Genomic DNA, 23,195 nt, shown 5'->3' on the forward strand with positions numbered 1-23,195 from the left:
CTATTATACAGGGAATAGTACAGGACTGTTATACAGGGAATACTACAGGACTATTATACTGGGAATAGCACAGGACTATTATACTGGGAATAGTACAGGATTATTATACTGGGAATAGTACAGGACTATTATACAGGGAATAGTACAGGACTGTTATACAGGGAATAGTACAGGACTATTATACTGGGAATAGTACAGGACTATTATACAGGGAATAGTACAGGACTATTATACTGGGAATAGCACAGGACTATTATACTGGGAATAGCACAGGATTAATATACTGGGAATAGTACAGGACTATTATACAGGGAATAGTACAGGACTATTATACTGGGAATAGCACAGGACTATTATACTGGGAATAGCACAGGATTATTATACAGGGAATAGCACAGGACTATTATACTGGGAATAGTACAGGACTATTATACAGGGAATTGTACAGGACTATTATACTGGGAATAGCACAGGACTATTATACTGGGAATAGCACAGGATTATTATACAGGGAATAGCACAGGACTATTATACTGGGAATAGTACAGGACTATTATACTGGGAATAGTACAGGACTATTATACAGGGACTAGTACAGGACTATTATACTGGGAATAGTACAGGACTATTATACAGGGAATAGCACAGGACTATTATACTGGGAATAGCACAGGACTATTATACTGGAAATAGTACAGGACTATTATACTGGGAATAGTACAGGACTATTATACTGGGAATAGTACAGGACTATTATACTGGGAATAGCAGAGGACTATTATACTGGGAATAGCACAGGACTATTATACTGGGAATAGTACAGGACTATTATACTGGGAGTAGTACAGGACTATTATACTGGGAATAATACAGGACTATTATACAGGGAATAGTACAGGACTATTATACACGGAATAGCACAGGACTATTATACAGGGAATAGCACAGGACTATTATACAGGGAATAGTACAGGACTATTATACTGGGAATAGTACAGGACTATTATACTGGGAATAGCACAGGACTATTATACTGGGAATAGTACAGGATTATTATACAGGGAATAGTACAGGACTATTATAGTGGGAATAGTACAGGACTATTATACAGGGAATAGTACAGGACTATTATACAGGGAATAGTACAGGACTATTATACTGGGAATAGTACAGGACTATTATACAGGGAATAGCACAGGACTATTATACTGGGAATAGCACAGGACTATTATACTGGGAATAGTACAGGACTATTATACAGGGAATAGTACAGGACTATTATACAGGGAATAGTACAGGACTATTATACAGGGAATAGTACAGGACTATTATACTGGGAATAGTACAGGACTATTATACAGGGAATAGCACAGGACTATTATACTGGGAATAGCACAGGACTATTATACTGGGAATAGTACAGGACTATTATACTGGGAATAGTACAGGACTATTATACTGGGAATAGTACAGGACTATTATACAGGGAATAGTACAGGATTATTATACAGGGAATAGTACAGGACTATTATACTGGGAATAGTACAGGACTATTATACTGGGAATAGTACAGGACTATTATACAGGGAATAGTACAGGACTATTATACAGGGAATAGTACAGGGCTATTATACTGGGAATAGTACAGGACTATTATACTGGGAATAGTACAGGACTATTATACTGGGAATAGTACAGGACTATTATACTGGGAATAGTACAGGACTATTATACTGGGAATAGTACAGGACTATTATACAGGGTATAGTACAGGACTATTATACTGGGAATAGTACAGGACTATTATACTGGGAATAGTACAGGACTATTATACAGGGAATAGTACAGGACTATTATACTGGGAATAGTACAGGAATAATATACTGGGAATAGTACAGGACTAATATACTGGGAATAGTACAGGACTATTTTACAGGGAATAGTACAGGACTATTATACTGGGAATAGTACAGGACTATTATACAGGGAATAGCACAGGACTAATATACTGGGAATAGTACAGGAATAATATACTGGGAATAGTACAGGACTATTATACTGGGAATAGCACAGGACTAATATACTGGGAATAGTACAGGAATAATATACTGGGAATAGTACAGGACTATTATACTGGGAATAGTACAGGACTATTATACAGGGAATAGTACAGGACTATTATACAGGGAATAGTACAGGACTATTATACAGGGAATAGCACAGGACTATTATACAGGGAATAGTACAGGACTATTATACTGGGAATAGTACAGAACTATTATACTGGGAATAGTACAGGACTATTATACTGGGAATAGTACAGGACTATTATACAGGGAATAGTACAGGACTATTATACAGGGAATAGTACAGGACTATTATACAGGGAATAGTACAGGACTATTATACAGGGACTAGTACAGGACTATTATACAGGGAATAGTACAGGACTATTATACAGGGAATAGTACAGGACTATTATACTGGGAATAGTACAGGACTATTATACAGTGAATAGTACAGGACTATTATACAGGGAATAGCACAGGACTATTATACAGGGACTAGTACAGGACTATTATACAGGGAATAGTACAGGACTATTATACAGGGAATAGTACAGGACTATTATACAGGGAATAGTACAGGACTATTATACTGGGAATAGTACAGGACTATTATACTGGGAATAGTACAGGACTATTATACTGGGAATAGTACAGGACTATTATACTGGGAATAGTACAGGACTATTATACTGGGAATAGTACAGGACTATTATACTGGGAATAGTACAGGACTATTATACAGGGAATAGTACAGGACTATTATACAGGGAATAGTACAGGACTATTATACAGGGAATAGTACAGGACTATTATACTGGGAATAGTACAGGACTATTATACTGGGAATAGTACAGGACTATTATACAGGGAATAGTACAGGACTATTATACTGGGAATAGTACAGGATTATTATACAGGGAATACTACAGGGCTTTTATACTGGGAATAGTACAGGATTATTATACAGGGAATAGCACAGGACTATTATACAGGGAATAGCACAGGACTATTATACTGGGAATAGTACAGGACTATTATACTGGGAATAGTACAGGACTATTATACAGGGAATAGCACAGGACTATTATACAGGGAATAGTACAGGACTATTATACAGGGAATAGCACAGGACTATTATACAGGGAATAGCACAGGACTATTATACTGGGAATAGTACAGGACTATTATACTGGGAATAGCACAGGACTATTATACTGGGAATAGTACAGGACTATTATACTGGGAATAGTACAGGACTATTATACTGGGAATAGTACAGGACTATTATACAGGGACTAGTACAGGACTATTATACTGGGAATAGTACAGGGCTATTATACAGGGAATAGTACAGAACTATTATACAGGGACTAGTACAGGACTATTATACAGTGAATAGCACAGGACTATTATACAGGGAATAGTACAGGACTATTATACAGTGAATAGTACAGGACTATTATACAGGGAATAATACAGGACTATTATACAGGGAATAGCACAGGACTATTATACAGGGAATAGCACAGGACTATTATACAGGGAATAGTACAGGACTATTATACTGGGAATAGTACAGGACTATTATACTGGGAATAGTACAGGACTATTATACTGGGAATAGTACAGGACTATTATACAGGGAATAGTACAGGACTATTATACAGGGAATAGTACAGGACTATTATACTGGGAATAGTACAGGACTATTATACAGGGAATAGTACAGGACTATTATACTGGGAATAGTACAGGACTATTATACTGGGAATAGTACAGGACTATTATACTGGGAATAGCACAGGACTATTATACAGGGAATAGTACAGGATTCTGCTCACTCTATATCGGTGTAAGGGAAGTCGCGGTGGTCGCGGCCAATGATTGCTGAGCGCCCTGTCACTTCAGAGACCACTCTGAAACTGCAGCAGCGTCGCCAAGAGTGAAAGAAGAGGGCGGGAGAAGACTGGGAGCCTGAACATGCACGGACATCGCTAACTATATATATATATATATATATATATATATATATTTGTACACACACAGCCCTTGCTAAACGATCACTGAGCCGTGTAATAGGCTCAGATCTAGCAGATCGGCGCTCATTTACATTATTGACTGGGCTGTCATCGGCAGTCTAATAGGACCCTAGTAGTCCTTTTACACTGAGCCATAATTTGGCCAATCTATGGTTTAACGATTTTGAGGCAGCGATTTTATTTTTATAACGATCAGCGTTAAGACGAAAAAGATAAATTGTTTGAAAAAAATCATTATTGCGATCGTTTTTAGATTGTTTAAGCCCATCTCACACATAGGGTGAATGTGTAAAAGACTGTTTACACGAAGCGATCTGAGAATTTTCAGCGAGCGACCAGCGATAATTTGAGAACACGTTGAAAGATCAAGATGAACGATTTCTCGCTCGTCGCTTGATCGCTCGCTGTGTTTACACGGGCCGATTATCGCTCAAATGCGACCGTTATTGTGAAAATTTGAACGATAATCGCTCCGTGTAAAAGGACCATTAGTGTAGTCGCTATTGTGTGTGCAGGTGTAGGGGTTAATCAGGCAGGTATAATGTACAGGCTCGGCACATACAACAAGCTCCAAGGAAAGTCTAGATACTCATTGTGAGTAGAGATGAGCACAACCCGAGCATGCTGGGGGCCAGTTGTTGTGATGGATACAGGCTGTATTAGGCCTATGGCTGTATCCTTGTTTTCCAGGACTTCCAAGGATCTGCATCCAACTTCTTCAGATACTGGGAATCAGATGCTGAACGCTCGGACTCCAGCATGCTCGCCTGTGATTGTCAGCTATACATTTACATTGGCTTATATATTTTTTAGCATAGGAACAGCATGAATAGTTCCCACCATAAGAAAAAAGTTTTTCAACTTTCCAAAATGGAGTGAACATTTCCACGCTACTATGATGGTTACCGTGCCCAGTCCCTACAAAGTTCCCTGTAGGTCACATACTAACCGAACCCATTGAATGTAAATGTGCGGACTCTTCACGAGCGGCCATTATTGGCACCTGTACCTTGCGGGGACTCTGGACGCTTTACAGGTTTATTTCTGCTCCTTATATGAAGTAATACATGTAACATATGGTAATGAAGCCTGTTTTGTCCTTGTAGCATCATGTCGGTGGTGGCGTCCATCTTTAAGGAGAAGCAGGTGTCGGTGCTGCACTGCAGGTTCTGTAAGCAGGTGCTGAGCACACGAGGGATGAAGGCCGAGCTGCTGACGGGAACCGACCAGGAGATGTTCTCCACAGATATCCCTCCCACCTAGTAAGTCTACACACCCGTGGTTTTATCACAGCATGACGGCAACTCAGTGGTTACTATATGGGAAACCATGCTTACCAAATATTACAAGAAATGGGACTGGGTTAGACTTCTCCAGGTTGCCTGCAACCTGTCCCAGAGGAAGACAATTAAAGGTGTATTCCTCTCAAAAATAACTTTTGATATGCTCCTTCCCATAGGGAGACTAACAATTCCTTCCATACTTGTTATTATCTATTCAGTCTCCTTCCCCCAGTTCTCATCTGCGGCTTTCTGCTAAAGACACAAAAAATCTGTGTGTTAGCTTTTCTCTCTGTCTCCCCCTTCCAGACGGCTGATGTAAACAAGTCACTATCGGGGGGCGTGGCTTGAGCATGGCCGGGTAGAGACGCACCTGACTGCAGCTCCGGGCCCCACACGCTGAACCAGGGACTTTATCTTCTATTACCGCCACACAGTTATGCCCATTGGGGGTAGGAAGACGCCCGCTACTCACTCGGCCACCCCACGGACACTCCTGCCACGATCTGCTCGGGTGATCCCGCACGCCACGCGGCTCTCTCCGTCCTTCTTGCATCCAGCCAAGATGGCCGCCGCACCAGCCACAAGGCGCGCTACACAGAAGGCCTCCCCGGCGTTCCCGGAGCTGAGCCAGTCGATACCGGGGATCCTGCGGACACCGCCGATGGAGGTAGGGCAGTCACCCACACCTTCTATGGGTACGGACCCCGCGGTTGATCCGGCGCCGGCCTCGTTATTAACAGAGGTGAGGTCTTTGCTGCAGGCCCTCCCCACCAGAGCTGACCTGACCGCGCAGCTGGCACGCATGGATGAGAGACATGCCGGGGACATGGCGGAGCTGAAATCCTCCATTGCAGCCATTAGCTCAGCGGTCTCGGGTTTGGAGGCCCGCCAAGACGCGGCAGACCAGACCCTATCTGCCTTAACGCCCCGTTTAGACTCCCACGACACCCTACTGCCGGATCTCATCGCCCACGTGGACGACCTTGAGAATCGGGGTCGCCGCAACAACGTCAAGATCAGGGGTTTACCGGAGGACATTGGCCCAGACCGCCTCACCCGAGCAGTCAGGTACATCTTCAACAGGTACCTGGGGGACCCCACCGATACCCACATAGAACTAGACCGCACGCACAGGGTAGCGGGCCCACGGCTGACGGATCGGAACCGTCCACGTGACGTGCTTTGCCGGGTCCATTACTTCCAGCAGAGGGAAGCGATCCTCCAACGTGCGTGGGAGAGAGGACCCCTGGAATTTGAAGGAGCCGAAATTATCCTCCTCCCGGACCTGTCCAGGCGCACTCTGGCCATGCGCCGCATGCTTCGCCCCCTTTTGGATGCTATCCGAGAAACCGGGGCCTCCTATAGATGGGGGTACCCCTTCCACTTGATCATCCGACACGCCGGGACGACCTACCTTCTCCGCACCATGGCGGACCTGCCGGGGGCTCTGCAGCTGCTTGGCCTCTCTTCATTGGATCTACCGGACTGGACGGAGCCTGTGCTTCCACCCCCGCCTGCTGGCTTGGTGTCGGGTGGGCGCTCCCCAAGACAAGAACCACGCAGGTCCCGTTCCCCGCGCCGGGGCAGCCCCCGCTCTCCACGTTCCCCACGCCACCGGGAACGCCGCTCTCCGCCCCATCGCCAGACGGAGACCTGTTGAGAGCAGATGGTACGATCCGGGGATTGACCTCCGACAGAGGTGGCGAGCTCTCCCCCTCCAGCATGTGATCCTGGCTTTCGGGGGCGCGGACATTCTCCTTTGCACAAGAGCACCGTGCAGGGCCCGCTCCAAGTAAGACTGCCTCGGTTCGTTGGCCCTGAACCCCTGGCCACACTGCGCCTCCTGGCGTCCCCTCTGGACAGCATCTTCCCCCCGGGACGGGACTCTGCCTCATCCCTGTACCCTTAGCGAGGCGCTTATGGTTGACCCGCCTCCCAAACCCCTAACTCGCTCCTAACATCGGTCCACTCCACCACATGCCGGGGTCCGCGCACCGAATTGTCTGAACACCGGACTGTCCGAGGCCCATAGTGACGCAACTGGGGCCGTTCAGATACTAGAGTCGGACCTGCTCACGCCTGTTGTGTGCTGATAATGTTCCCTAACTGCTCCCTGGTCTCCATCTAACGACGCTCCTCCCGGCCTTCCCCTGGTCTGCCCCCCCCCCCCCCCCTCCCCCCCCCTGTCCCCCCCCCCCCTCCCTCCCCCCCCCCCTGTCCCCCTGCCCCCCCTCCCCCCCGGTCCTCCTCCCCCCCCTGTCCCCCTGTCCCCCTGCCCCTTCCCCCCCCTTCTCCCTCTTATCTCCCCCTCCCTCCCTCCCCCTCCCTCCCGCCACACCCTTCCATCACCCCTGCCTGTTACCCCCCACACCCTCTCCTCCCACCCCTTCCACCTCTCCCCCCCTCATCCCTGTTGTCGTTAGATGGCCGAGCTGGTTCCTGGAGACTTCGGGTTTACCTCCCTCTGGTTTACTGTTCGGTATATAGGATGTTATTTTTGTCTGTTTGTTTTTCATTATTTTTCATTACTGTTATTCATTGTCTCTGTTGAGTGAGGCCGGGAACAATGATGCGGGCGCAGCTTTGGCGTAGTCTGTCTACGGGGCCTGTAGCCCATAGACAGTTCGGACCTCCGTCCTACACTTAGTAGCTCCCATGGCCTCCCTCTAAGGGTGTCCTCTCTTCTTCCACCCCCATCCACATTACCCTCTTTTAGGTCCTGTTCCTGCCCATTCCTTAAGGTCCCCTCTCAGTTTCACAACGGTCCATTGGGCCCGGGCTGGGTCTCCCGGTCTGCTCTTCTGCGCTTCTCTACCACCCCCTGTACAGGTTCTTGGACGGAGCTCTTTGAGACACCGTCCTCCCTAGTCCTCGGGAGGTTGTTGCCTCCCACCTCCCTCCCCCCTCTTTCTCCCCCCCTATTCTTACGCTCTTTACCCTCTTACCCTCTCTCCCCCACCCGTCCCTTTCTTCCCTTCCCCTTCTCGCCCCACTACCCACGGCCTAGGCCCGCTCCTCACTGAGCCATGTCGACAGTGCTCTGTCTCTCGATTAACGCGCAGGGATTGAACCACCCGGAGAAACGCTCCTCATTGCTGCGTCTCCTATGGGCAAAACGAGCCTCAGTAGTCCTCATTCAGGAGACTCATTTTCGTAGGGACCATGTGCAGAGACTGACAGATCACCACTTTCCGGACGCATATCATAGCTGTTCGCCTGACTCCAAAACGAAAGGGGTGTCGATACTGGTTGCACGCTCGGCCCCATGGGAGTTTGTTGACCAGAGGTTGGATTCGGAGGGACGGTACTTGTTTGTTAAGGGTAAGTTGGCTGGGGCTCTATGCACGTTTGGCACGGCGTACTTCCCCAATGTCGGCCAAGTCGCTTTCCTGGAAAAATGCCTCTCGGAGGTGGAGGATTTTGTGGAGGGAATGTCCATCTTCGGAGGCGACCTCAACATGGCTCTTGACCCTCTTCTTGACTCCTCCTCTGGCCATTCTTCTCTCTCCTTCTCTTCTCTGCGACGGGCGAAACATCTTCTACATTCCCACCAGCTAATGGATGCCTGGCGGCTATCTCATCCACGGGACAGAGACTACACGTTCTTCTCTCATCCCCACAATGTCTACTCACGCATTGACTACATCTTTGTATCGCATGCCCACTTAGACCGGGTCTCTGCGGCTGGGATCGACCCCATCACTTTCTCAGACCATGCCGCGGTCTCTCTTTCTCTGCTTTTCTCCCCCCCCCCAGCCGAGGTCATGGCGCTGGCGTTTGAACGATACCTTGCTGAGGGACCCCGGGGTCCTTGCGGAGGCCCGAGCGGACCTATCTATCTACTTCTCTTCTAACGTTTCCCCTGACTCCTCTCCATTGATAGTGTGGGAAGCGCACAAGTGTTTCATTAGAGGTACCTTTATCAAGTTAGCCTCTCGCCTTAAGAAGGAAAGGGCTGCCAAAATAAGATCCCTGGTCACGCAGATCGCGGATCTTGAAAAACAACATAAGAGGTCCCTCGCCCTGGACACGGGAGCAGAGCTTGCGATCCTGCGCGGCAAACTGCGAGATCTGACCTTTACCGCCGCCAAGGCCTCCTTGGCGCGGTGTCGCCGCCATTACTTTGAATTCGGAAATAAACCGGGCAAGACGTTGGCGCGGGCTCTGCGTCAACAAAGGGCGCGCTCCTTCATCCCCCACATTTCCCCCCCTTCTGGCCCAAAGCGAACACTCTCCTCTCAGATAGCGGATTCTTTCCGGGACTATTATGTGTCCCTCTACGGCCTGCCCTCGGCCCCGACGACCCCCGACCCCCCACCTTTCCAGTCTACCATATCCTCCTACTTGACCGACTCGGGCCTCCCGGCCTTGTCTGACGGTGACGCGGCTTCCCTCGAAACTCCCATTACGGCTGAGGACTGGGACTGGGCGCTTAAGACGTCCCCCTCGGGCAAAGCTCCAGGCCCCGACGGACTTACCCTGCCTTACTATAAAACCTTTGGCCCTCTATTACGAGATCACTTCTTATCGGCTTTTAACTCGGTGTCCACCGGCTCTCCTCTCCCCATGGACACCCTCCGCGCTCACATTTCCGTTATTCCCAAGGAGGGTAAAGACCCCTCTCACTGTCAAAACTATCGACCCATATCCCTCCTGAACCTGGATCTAAAATTTTTTTCTAAAATCCTTGCTGCCCGTCTCACGCCTCTGCTCCAAAATATCATCCACCCTGACCAGGTGGGGTTCATGCCCATGCGGGAAGCCCGCGACAATACCACGAGGGCCATAAACATAATCCATAAGATCCACTCCACAGGCCACCCTGCCATGCTCCTCTCAACGGACGCAGAGAAGGCCTTTGACAGGGTAGGCTGGCCCTTCCTTTTTGCCACCCTCAGACATATTGGCCTAGGCCCCAATATGCTGGAGTGGATTGGCTCCTTATACTCCCATCCCTCGGCCCAAGTGTCAGTCAGTGGCCTTCTCTCCGCCCCATTCCCTATTTCTAATGGAACACGGCAGGGTTGCCCTCTCTCCCCCCTCATCTTTATCCTGACCCTGGAGCCCTTCCTCAGACGAGTGAGACGCAACCCGGACATAACTGGGGTCCGGGTGGGGCCGGTGGAACACAGAGTTGCGGCATACGCGGACGATCTTCTTTTTTTCCTCTCTCAACCCTCTATCTCGCTCCCTAACCTACTGTCGGAACTCTCCCGGTACCAGACGCTCTCTAATTACAAAATCAATTTGCAGAAATCCGAGGCGCTCAATATCTCTCTTCCGGAAACAGTGGCCGCCTCCCTGGAGGCGTCCTTCCCTTTCCACTGGTCCCGCACGTCCCTCAAATACCTTGGGGTGCAGCTCACACCTGTCGTCTCCAACTTGTATAAAGTGAACTTCCCACCTCTGTTGCAAGCGATCGAGAGGGACCTCCTCCGGTGGCACAGGGGCACCTTTTCATGGTTTGGCCGTTGTGCTATCTTCAAAATGAACGTTCTGCCACGCCTCCTGTATGTCTTCCAGGCCCTACCAATAGCGGTACCGATGTCATTTTTCCGGCGCCTGTCGTCCCTTCTCACCAAATTTATCTGGGCGCATAAACAGCCCCGACTGGCGAAGGTTGTCCTTTACCGCCCCAAATCTAGAGGAGGCCTTGGTCTCCCTAACCTCCATCAGTACTACGTGGCGGCCCACCTGACCAGAGTTTTGGACTGGCACCATCATGCCACCACAAAGCAGTGGGTGGGCCTGGAAGAAGCGTTGGCGTCGGTACCCCTGATGGCCGCACCCTGGCTACCGGACTCGGCCCGCCATATGAGCTCCCACCCCACCATTGCCCCGACACTGCGGATCTGTCACAAACACCTCTCTGCTGGTTTCCTGGCCCCGCATCCTTCCCCCTTGTTCCCGATCCTGGGCAATCCGTCCTTTTCCCCTGGCATTGAGGACCCTGGCTTCCGCGCGTGGTTCCGGGCGGGGCACTTCCGAGCGCGCTCATTTCTCAGAGGTGGGACCTGGCCCGCATTGTCAGACCTCAACTTGTTGACAGACCCCGCTCCCCTGGGGTTCTGGAGGTCCCTCCAGCTCTACCACTTCCTCCGCACCCTTCCCATGCCATCATGTTTCGCCCGTTCGCCTACTCAATTTGAATCGCTCTGCTTGGGCCCCGGCCCTCTCCGACACTCTCTCTCCACAATCTATGCCATGTTGGGCTCCCCTCCGGAGCAGCCACCTCCACCTTTTCTGGTGGCCTGGGAGGAAGATCTAGATACTTCCTTCTCGGCGGCCCAAACGGACAGAGTGTTCACATGCACGCACTCCTCCTCGATCTCCACCCGCATCCAAGAGGCAGGCTACAAGCTCTTATCGAGGTGGTATCGGGTTCCTACCCGTCTTCACCAGATCTTCCCAGAGGTGTCCCCGCTGTGCTGGAGGAATTGCGGGGAAGAAGGCTCCCTGCTCCATACGTTCTGGAGCTGCCCCAAGTTGGTGCCCTTCTGGCGGGAGGTGTGGCGCATCGCTTCCACCTTCACTGACTTCCCACTCCCCTTCTCCCCTGCTCTTTTCCTTCTGCACGTGTCCGACATCCCTCTTAAGAGCTATCGGTCCTCGGTTCTCCGGCATCTGGTCAATGCGGCCCGAGCTTGTATCCCGGCCCTGTGGCGACAGCCAGACCCCCCGAGCCTTGCTATGTGGTTCCGGAAAGTGGAAGAGATCAAATGCATGGAGGACCTTACTGCTCAACTCCAGGACCGTAACTCCCGGTTCTACCGGACCTGGTTCTACTGGGAACAATACGTTGACTCCCCTGACTATAAGGCTCTCTTGGCTCAGTGAGGAGCTACCGGCCCCCTACTCCCCTCCCGCTTACCCCTCCCTCCCTGCTTAGCCCCTCCTTCCCCTTCATTTTCCCCCCCATTCTCTCTCTCCCCCCGTTTCTCCCTGCCTTTCCTTTGCTACCCTGTGGTACCATCCTGGTTGAGCGCTGGCCCGTCCCCTTCCTCATGGTATATGTGTGCAGGTCTGGTCTACTACATAGGGATTGGGACCCGCCTACGCGGGCTTATTGTTTTCTTGTTTTCTCTTTGCTGTTTGTGTGTGGCTGCCCCCGCAGCCCAGTGTAAGTGACACGGCCCCAACGCCCTGCGTGACGCCACGGGCCCTGGTTCACTGGTTTGTTTGTTAACATGGCCTATGTTGGGCTCGATATTATTCTGCTATTGCTCTGTTTTGTTGTGTCTATAAAATGAGAAAATTGAAATAAAATTTAGAATTCAAAAAAAAAAAAAAACAAGTCACTATCTGCAACTTTATAGCAACTTTGTAATGCTAGGAGGATTGGTTCATCACAGTGAGTTTATTAGCAGCTTGACCTCAGAATAATCCTCCCAGTATTACAAAGAAGCTACAAAGTTGTAGATAAAGCCAGTCAGGGACTTGTTTATATCAGCCATCTCAGAAGGGAGGGGGAGGAGGGAGAGACAGACAGAAAAGCTCAAACACAGATTTTTGTGTCTTCAGCAGAAATCAGCAGTTTAGAACTGGGGGGAAGAGACTGAATACATAATAACAAGTATGGAAGGAAATGTTATTATCACCATGGACAGCAGCATATGAAAAGTTATTTTATTGCCGCCTAACTGCCCTTCAGTGCATTAACAATGAAACCCCAACGTGTGTGAAAATACTGTTACGTGCACCGATTGTCGGCAAAGAGCATTCCTAGGAACTCTCAATTACCTGGCCCATGTAAAAGTGGCAGAGATCAACCGTTGAGTAAGGGCCCTATTCTACCAGACGATTATCGTTTGCATAATCGTTAACAATTAACGATCTCAAACGACCGCTATTGCGAAAGACCTGAAAACGTTCACTCATTTCCATGGAACGATAATCATTACTTATGATCGTATTTGCGATAGTTTTTTCTTCGCTATTGCGTTCGTATCTACTGCTAACGACCGAACGACGTCTTACTCAATGTGAACGTTTTGCGAACGAGCAACGATAAACAAAGGTCCAGGTCTTATAAAGCGATCAACGATTTCTCGTTTGGTCGTTAATCGCTCAGATTCAAACGATTTAACGATAATCTGAACGATAATCGTCCGGTGGAATAGGGCCCTAAGTCAACTTTTTGACCTTTTGTGCGGCTCAAATGATCATCGTTATCGGCCGCACATCTCTCTGTGTAAACGGGAGATCTTCACTGATAACAATGAATGTTAACCGCCATTCGTTCGCAGCAGTAGGTGGCTGAATATCTGTCTTATGTCACAGTAATTTTACAGCTACCCTAATGGTACTATTACACAGGCTGACTACGGTCCGATCATTTTAGTAAACGGACCTAACAGAGTTTACTGGACCTATTAGACAGCCTGATAATCAGGCAGTAAGGGCTGCATGGACATCATTAGCGATGTTAATGCAGCCCTTGCCCAAACCTCTGACATTTCATAGTCTGATCATTGTTTCTATTACACGGAGCGATTACACAGGCCTGATTCGGGCCGATTATCGCTCTGTGTAATAGGACCATTAGTCGCACCAACATATAAAGAGGGGATCACAAGCAGCCCTGGAGTTATACCTGTGAACCAGTAGCTGTTTGTACCAACCACGGGCAATTTTAACCATAACTGTAGATCCGCAACAATCCGGACAAGTTTGGGGCCCATTGGTTTAGGCTGCTCACACTGTCCATACATTTACTAATCCATAATCCGCGAAAAGTTCTGTACGGACTATAATTACAGGACAGATTGTCCCCATACAAATCTATGGGGGAATCTGTAATTATTTCAGATCCATATTCTTTACAGATGAAACATCAACAAATACATAAAAAATACAGATTAGGAACTTTAAAGAGACTTTTCCGATGGCGTCACCAATATCTGTCAGAGAATTCTAGCAAACTAATAATTGGTCTAGAGAGTAGACCACATAGAGCAATACATCAGGCACATTGGACGTCTGCTGCACGTGGATCATTGTAATCTGGGCCAATGTGTTCTTCTTTTCTACAGTTCTGTAGACTTTGTGGACAGCTGTTATTACCTGGAGGCATGCAGATGCAAGCTGAAGAATATAGCCTGCCTACGATGGTAAGTATGGAAGAGACATGGGATTTATGTGTCTGCCTACTAGACTTATACGTACTGTACGTGTCACCTTCATCTGACTTACAGAGACTTTGTTTGTACAATTGCAGCGGTAATGAAGTTGGCTACCACGTGGTGGCGCCATGTCGCCCGTGTCTGTTATCATGTAATAATGGCCACCTATGGATGTTTCGTAGCCAGTATGTATACAGCTGTAACCGAATGGATCATTCAGGCAAGTATAATATCCTATTTCCTGCTATGAGTGGGTAGAACTGTGGTCATTTCCATAAATCTCCTTTAGGCTATGTTCACACTACGCATGAGTCCGTCCGTAGTTAGTACGCAGCCGTACATGTGCGGCTGAAAGTACGGCCGTGGAAAAAAATAGACATGCAGCCGAATTGTGAACATGCGGGCGAACCGCGAACATACGCCCGTAGTACAGTTATGCTTCCCTAGCTTGTTTTGAAGCGATCTGAGGCAGGTCATTTACTTGGAAATCTTCGCCCAGCCCCGTAAACCACACAGAACCTTTTGGATCGAAAAATCTAGTTCAATTTGGCTGAAATAAGTACTCCGTAGGGAAGCGCATGGAAATCCACGGCCGTGAGTTTCAACATTTCCGTCCTCAAACAATGGTCTTTTTCATGTATACGATCCGGCCATAAGCTCATACGTAGTGTGCATTGTGCTGGCGTATATCGTATACTTTCAAGCGAACACATCAACCTCAAAACTACATGCGTGAATTCGCGGTTCGCACTACGGCCGGAAAGATACGTAGTGTGAACATAGCCTCAAGGTGCATTGACACATGTGTAATAGGAGGTGCACAGCTGATGAAAGTGATGTATATAGCAAATAATAAAATTATACTTACCTCTCCAGGCTTCCCCAGTGTCCTCCTGGCTTTTCCCTGCTCATCACAGCCATCACTGAGGCTTCTGATACGTCTCTGTAATGACAGCCGCTCAGGCAATCACTGACTATGGTGCTGTCCTGTCTCAGCCAGTGATCTCTTGTGTCAACAGCTGCGGGGAAGAGGCAGGAGGAGCCTGGAGGGGTAAGTATAACTTTATTATTTTCAATATAGAGCAAGCGCTGCATGGATTTTGCGTACTATATATATATATATATATATAGCCCTTGCCGCATGACCATGGAGCAGTGTAATAGGCTCTGTAAGCGAGCGCCGATCTAGCAGACCTGGCACACCCTTTTAGGCCTGACTTGTTTTTATGTATTGCTTATTTAATACTGACAGTAGATTTGCTACCTTCCATGAAAGTGATTTTTTTTTTTACACTATTCCCTATTTTGTTCCTCTAGTTTCTAGTAATAAACCTTTTTCATGGGACTTACAGGGCGCTGATCTTGTAAGCTCTGTTAATGATCGCATTAATCCACTCCAGCCCATACATTGACATTCTATTACAATGACTGCCCGCATTATTCTGGCTGGGTGAGCTGACGCCATTGTTCTTCCCAGGGTAGTGTTCCATTTACAGGTGTTTAGCGGTGATAAAGCAGGACTCGCCTGTCTGTGATCCGTTCCGGGGACGGCTGCCAAGTTACACATGTTTAGCATTCCCTGGGACACACACTCTCTGGCTCTTGTTATTGAAGTCTGTGCAGAGAAACAAGGATTGAGTCAACATGCACACAATGTCCTATGGTATTTAGCTGTTTATATTGCTATTATGGTTCATTTGAGTGTAGGGAAGGTCTATCAGCAGAGCACAAACCCATCTAACCTTGTCCTGCGGGCTACAGCAATGTACAGGATCCACTCTATTGGGCGAGTACATTACTGCAGTGCTAGTAACACCCCGGCATGGTGACAGAATGACTTATGGACTATATCGACAAGAAGAGGAGAGCCAAGAATATTGATGAAGCACTAGGGGGAATCTGAATATATTAGACGACATTGTTATAGGGCTGTAATCATGGCACTGTTTGGCCCGATTACCCATTATCAGGATAACAATGAAGTCGTTTTGTTATATTGTCTTACAGATTTGCATAGACGTGTGTAAACTTTACTCCGCTCTCCCACAGATGCGCCTTTTGTCTTCAGAATTTCATGTGGATTCTTTGCTTTCCCTTTTTAACAGTGCCACCTGCTGGATGTAAGACGTATTACAGCGCAGTGCCTCGTCAGCGGAAAATGACCTTTTTAGTTATTTTTTTATAAAAAAGAAAAATTGGGGGAAGTGAATACTGACATATTATGTGGTGCAGATCTGCTTCCTTGTACTTGGAGCGGGATTGATCCATGTAATTGTCAAATAAAGCTCTTACATGAGATATGTTAGACAAGAGAGTCCTGCTCAGCACTTCTTACAGTCAATAAGGAATAGTGAGTAGGGAGGGGGATGAAGACAGTGGTCCCTGAGGAATTAATAGCCTTAGTAATTAGCTCCTCTGTAGTTAGGCCTCCATACTGTATACCTCCCTCCATCCCCCCTCTGCAGGTAGTCCCCATTCTGTGTACCTGCTTCCTCCTCTGCAGGTAGTCCCCATACTGTATACCCCCCCCCCTGTAGTTGTTCCCCATACTGTATACCTCCCTCTCCCCTCTGTAGTTAGGCCTCCATACTGTACACCTCCCTCCCTCCCTCTGTAGCTAGGCCTCCATGTTGAACACCCCCCCCCGCCCACTCCCCCTCTGTAGTTAGGCCTCCATACTGTATACCTCCCTCCTCCCTTTGCTGTTAGGTTCCCATACTGTATACCTCCCTGCCCCCTCTGTAGTTAAGCCTCCATGCTATATACCTCCCTGCCCCCTCTGTAGTTAGGTCTCCATACTGTATACATCTCTCCCCCTCTGTAGTTCTTCCCCCATACTGTATACCTCCCACCCCCCTCTGCTGTTAGGCTTCCATACTGTATACATCCACCCTCTAGGTAGTCACCATATTTAATGCCTCCCCCCCTCTGTAGTTAGGCCTCCATACTGCATACATCCACCCTCTAGGTAGTCGCCCTATATAATGCCTCCCCCCCTCTGTAGTTAGGCCTCCATACTGTATACATCCACCCTCTAGGTCAGGCATGTCCAAAGTCCGGCCCGTTCCGAACTTTTACGGCCCCCCCAGGTATCCGGCAACAACAGATACCTTGCGCCACGCCACTCTAGTGCACAGAAAAGGAAAGCCGAAATCTCGCGATGTCCGCGATTTCGGCTTTCCTTTCCCGTGCACTAGAGCAGTGTTTTTCAACCAGTGTGCCGCGGGCGCCAACCCCCTTACCTACTGGCCCGGACGTGCTCCTCCAATCAGGGGAGACCAGGAGCGTGGTGCACCACGCTCCTGGTCTCCCCTCATTGGAGGAGCACGTCCGGGCCAGTAGGTGAGGGGGATGGCGCCCGCGGCGAGCATCTCAAGGAAGGTGAGCAGGGATGGGGGTGAAACAGGAGAGAAGCAGGGGGGAGAGACACATGGGGATGGGGGAGAAGCAGGGGGGAGAGAAACATGGGGATGGGGGAGAAGCAGGGGGGAGAGAAACATGGGGATGGGGGAGAGAAACAGGGATATCCCTTTTGTGTTTATCGAAACAGGCTCAGGTTTCACACTGAGTGAGTATAAATACATTTAGAATCTATATTATTAACTATATGTATAATATGTACTGTTTTAGTGTCATTTTGTGCCATTTTGGTTGGTGGTGTGCCCCGGGATTTTTTAAGTATAAAAAGTGTGCCGTTTTCAATAAACTTTGTAAAAAAAAAAAGTTTATTTGCATTCATTTTAATGGTCCAAAGAATGTCAAGCAAAATGGTCGGACCCCGCACATGTTCACTTCATCAAATTTGGCACTCTTCGAAAAAAGTTTGGACATGCCTGCTCTAGGTAGTCACCCTATATAATGCCTCCCCCCCCCCTCTGTAGTTAGGCCCCCATACTGTATACCTTCCTCCCCCATCTATAGTTGTTCCCCTATACTGTGTCCTCCCTGCACGTAGTCCCCATACATTATACCTCCCATGTACCCTCCATTTCCTCATATTCAATGTCCCCTACTGTGCATCTTCTTACCCCTTCTGCCTCCCCTGCAGCCTGTATTGAGCAGGTGAGGGAGGAGCCTAACATGTCTGGCATTGATTGGCTGATGCCTCACACCCAGTGGCCTTATTATTGAAGTAGGGCTTATATTTCATGACTACTCCAGAAAGCCTGCAAGATGATGCCAGGTCTTATTTTCAGAGAAACACGGTAGTAGTGGCTCTATACAGTACAGAACAATACTGCGTGAGCCCACCCTTTGGATACCCGGTGGGGGCGGCTCCAGGCACCTATATAGGAAGGTTTTACATCTCCAGCAGCTCTTTCTGAACGTTTTATGTAGGAACTTGCTGTATCAGTTAGCTGGGGTTTTTTTTAAAATAATTTTTTCTTATAGAAGAACTCTGGGCAAAATCTATTTTTCTATATGTTATTACATAAGCAAAGTTAGACCAACAATTATGGGAGATGCACCTATAGCACTATTTCCCTCAATATAGTACTATTACCCTCCCTCAGGAAGGCTTCTCAAAAGAAAAAAAAAAAAGTGACGTCACGACCCAGGTGTATATACCTGAGAGGTCCAGCAGGGGGCGCTGTATGTGTAGAAGTATAAAAGTAGAAGTCTATGTAGAAAGTATATGTAGTGAATTCATCCCCGTCCCCCCTCCCTGGGCTGCCGGGAGCCCCTACATCTCCCTTCCCGTTCTGCCCAGTGCCCGTGCATCCTCCTCCCTCCCCCTGTGCTGCCCGGTGCCCGTGCATCCCACTCCCTCCCCCTGTGCTGCCCGGTGCCCGTGCATCCCCCTCCTTCCCCCCGTGCTGCCCGGTACCCTTGCATCTACCTCCTTCGCCCTATGCTGCCCGGTACCCTTGCATCTACCTCCTTCCCCCCGTGCTGCCCGCTGCCCGTGCATCCCCCTCCCTCCCCCTGTGCTGCCCGGTGCCCGTGCATCCCCTTCCCTCCCCCTGTGCTGCCCGATACCCGTGCATCCCCCTCCCTCCCCCTGTGCTGCCCGGTGCCCGTGCATCCCCCTTCCTCCCCCCGCGCTGCCCGGTGCCCGTGCATCCCCTTTCCTCCCCCCGTGCTGCCCGGTGCCGTGCATCTACCTCTCCCCCCCTCCAGTGCTGCCCGGTGCCCGTGCTCTCATCTCCCTCCCGCCCCCCCCCTTCCCCACTGCCTCCTGTGCTGCCCAGTGCTGTGCAGCGGGGTGAGCGCTCCTTAAGCATGGCACCGGGCAGCACCAGGAGGGAGATGCACAGGCATGGGGCAGCAGGGAGGGATGATTCCACTACATATACTTTCTACCCAGACTTATACTTCTACATATACTGCAGCCCCTGCTGGATCTTGCAGGTATATACACCTGGGTCGTGACGTCACGTTTTTTTTTTTTTTTTTTAAATTAAAGCCTGCCTGATCTACTAAATTGATGGAAATAACACTATGTGGGAAATTTATGAAGTCCCCGCAGCTCAGGGGATTTATGTAGAGGCGCATTGCCTCTCCGTGCGAAAACTCAGTGCTGGCATAGGTTTCAGGGTAATTTTTTCTCCGGATAAATGATAAATGCGGCGCACGCAGAGGCCGCGCACCCTCTGCGTGCCGCCACACCCCCTGTAATGCCTCCTCTCCGCCCCACTGGCGAAGGTGGCGCAGATGGGGCAGTTGCAAATAAAATATTCGCAAAAATACCCTTTGCGAATATTTTTACGCCAATCTGCCCCATCTGCGCCAAAAAAAGGCTTTTTCGCCCTTTGTTACATGTCCCCCTATTCATGCATTTCCCATAATACGTGTACATTAGGAATTTGTCTAACTCTGCCTATGTAATAACATATTAAAGGAGAAGTCCGGCGAAAATTACCATATTACCAATATACACTTATTACGGGAAATGGACAAAAAGTGCTTTTTTCCCTGTACTTACTACTGCATCAAGGCTTCACTTCTTGGATAACATGGTGATGTCACTTCCTGGATAACATGGTAATGTCACTTCCTGGATAACATGGTGATGTCACTTCCTGGATAACATGGGTATGTCACTTCCTGGATAACATGGTGATGTCACTTTCTGGATAAAATGATGATGTCACGACCCGACTCCCAGAGCTGTGTGGGCTGTGGCTGCTGGATTATGATTATCTAAGGAGCAATACAAGACATGTGCTACTGTACTGAAGAGCGGCATTACAGGATGAGTGCCGACACTTCAAGGAGATCACCAGGGAACTCCCTGCTCTGATTGGTCAGGTCTCCCGGCCAATCACACATGCAGCAGGTCTAGACTGTAGCATTGTATGCCAAATGTGGTTTCAATGTTACAATGTAAGAAAAGTCCATTGTATGGTGGAAATATTGTCACTTGCGGGATCACTGTACCTAAAAACAGGTCCGACATTGGTGTCTTGGTAGTTACTGAAGGGGTGGATATATGTGAGGAGCCAGGGGGCAGAGAGGCAGATTCTACCATAGACAGTCATATAGGCCACTGACGGTACTGAACATTAGCATATTATATTGAAGATGCTTAGTTGTAATCCCCACCATAGACCCATCCATTCCGGATGATTTGTATTGATCACCAGGACAGTACGTTGGTCCTTATGTAACCGCTGGACCATTGTATGAGCTGTGGTGCTCAGTGTTATCCAGGACCATCCAGCACTGGGAAGGGTACAGCTACTGACTGCATTCTGGAAAGTAATCCTTTCAAACTGCAGAAATAAATTGGGTGGGTGCCAAACAAATCCAACCCCCCCCCCCCTCCTCCCTGCTCCCATCCTCACTACATGATAGACTGGTTACATAAGACGAGTGAGTCTGGGAAAGGGAACAGCTACTGACTGCATTCTGACGCTCCCACCCTCACTACATGATAGACTGGTTACATAAGACGAGTGAGTCTGGGAAAGGGAACAGCTACTGACTGCATTCTGACGCTCCCACCCTCACTACATGATAGACTGGTTACATAAGACGAGTGAGTCTGGGAAAGGGAACAGCTACTGACTGCATTCTGACGCTCCCACCCTCACTACATGATGGACTGGTTGTGCACTCTCACAGCTGTGATATGGCAATGTGCAAAAAATATGACACAAAGGAAGTTTTAGCCATTATAGGGGTACTCCGGCAAGAAAAATACTGGTTATAGAAACTTATATAAATTTGTAATTTACTTCTATGTTCTGCAGGAAGTGGTGTTTTCTCAGTGCTCTCTGCTGCCACCTCTGTCCATGTTAGGAACTGTCCAGAGCAGTAGCAAATCCCTATAGAAAACGTCTCCTGCTCTGGGCAGTTCCTGACATGGACAGAGGTGGCAGCAGAGAGCACTGGAAAGAATACACCACTTCCTGCAGAACATACAGCAGTTGATGAGTACTGGAAGACTGAAGATTTTTAAATAGAAGTAAATCAGAAATCTATATAACTTTCTGACACCAGTTGATTTGAAAGGAAAAAATGACTAAAGCTCTCCTGTTAGTAAGTTAAGATGTTACTAATGGACATTTCTGGTTTCTTTATGTTTTCCAGGAAAGTACATACTGGTGTGGAAAGATCTACCAGACACCGATGAGAAACAGGAAGACTTACTGAGCCCATGTGAGGATGAGCATGAGGTTTATCTTCGATGAGGTTGGAGTCCAGCCTCTCCCTGTTACCCTGTATATCCTCCGGTGCTTTATATTTATTGGAACAACAGGAGGAGAGCTTGTATGTCAGCAGCGTCAGACACCAATCCACTGGGATCCCAGCTATGTCACCATCAGGAAAGAGGAACAGTTTACACCTTCCAATAACTTTTTATTTTTTTTAATGACATGCAAATCTTCTGAAGCTTAAAGAAGAAAAAAAAACATGAATGACCTATAGGAAACTCAAAGAGACTCTGTCAGTAGGTTTATGGTGTCCTATCTCAGGGTAGTATATACTAGTGACAGAGAAGCTGAGCAGAATGATGTATCACTTATATTGTTCTGTGCAGCTGATGCAGAGATATCCTCCTGAATAACATGGGCAATAAGTAGTCCTCTCCATTATGTGCATGAGCTCAGTAGTCCTGGATATTCATGAGAAGCAGAAAACTCCACCCACCAGCTGCTGATTGGCAGTTACCTATCCATGCTGTGTATAGTGAGCAACTGTCAATCAGCAGCTGGAGGGCGGGGGAGGGGTGTGGCAAGAATCCTATTCTCCTGCATATTAGAACAGCTGAACAAAATAATGGAAGTAATACACTGATATGTTCAGTATTTGTATCACTAGTTTATGCTGCTCTCATTGAAGGCATCATACACCTAGTGACAGAGAATGCCATTTATAAGTATGGTACTGCAGTACATGGCCTAATACTTAAGAGATAGATGTGATTTGATCTGCAGGTCATGCGATAATGTAAAAATACTGAGATATGGATTTTGTGTCCGTATTTGAGAACTAGGAGTAGAACCTGCACAGGGAAGAAGTAAAGGCTATGTTCCCACTTAGCTTTATTTATTTTATTTTTTTACATATTTTAAACCTTTAAAAATTATGCCTTTCACATGCAAAAAAAAAAAAAAAAGCCTGAAATGCCTGTTTTTGCCTGAAATAACGAAATGCCACCTAATTTTATGGCTATACAATAATTTGTGTGGGAATAAAGGGGCATTTTACTATTGAAAGAAGTAATAGTGATAA

The 23,195-nt window shown here is 48.1% G+C and overlaps 1 protein-coding gene across 2 annotated transcripts in view; it reads left to right on the forward strand.

Moving 5' to 3' along the window:
• LOC138767513 (protein FAM72A-like) overlaps window positions 1–22,818 on the forward strand; it is a 32,353-nt gene extending 9,535 nt beyond the window's left edge. For both annotated transcript variants that reach the window (XM_069945053.1, XM_069945054.1), the window contains exons 2-5: window positions 5,215–5,370; window positions 14,424–14,501; window positions 14,609–14,733; window positions 22,050–22,818. In XM_069945053.1, coding sequence (XP_069801154.1) covers window positions 5,219–5,370; window positions 14,424–14,501; window positions 14,609–14,733; window positions 22,050–22,150 — 456 coding nt within the window. In that variant the 5' untranslated portion in view covers window positions 5,215–5,218 and the 3' untranslated portion in view covers window positions 22,151–22,818. The remainder of the gene's footprint in view (window positions 1–5,214; window positions 5,371–14,423; window positions 14,502–14,608; window positions 14,734–22,049) is intronic.
• The last annotated feature ends 377 nt before the right edge of the window (window positions 22,819–23,195 follow it).

The sequence above is a fragment of the Dendropsophus ebraccatus genome, chromosome 11, assembly GCF_027789765.1.
Source record: "Dendropsophus ebraccatus isolate aDenEbr1 chromosome 11, aDenEbr1.pat, whole genome shotgun sequence".
NCBI lineage: Eukaryota > Metazoa > Chordata > Amphibia > Anura > Hylidae > Dendropsophus > Dendropsophus ebraccatus.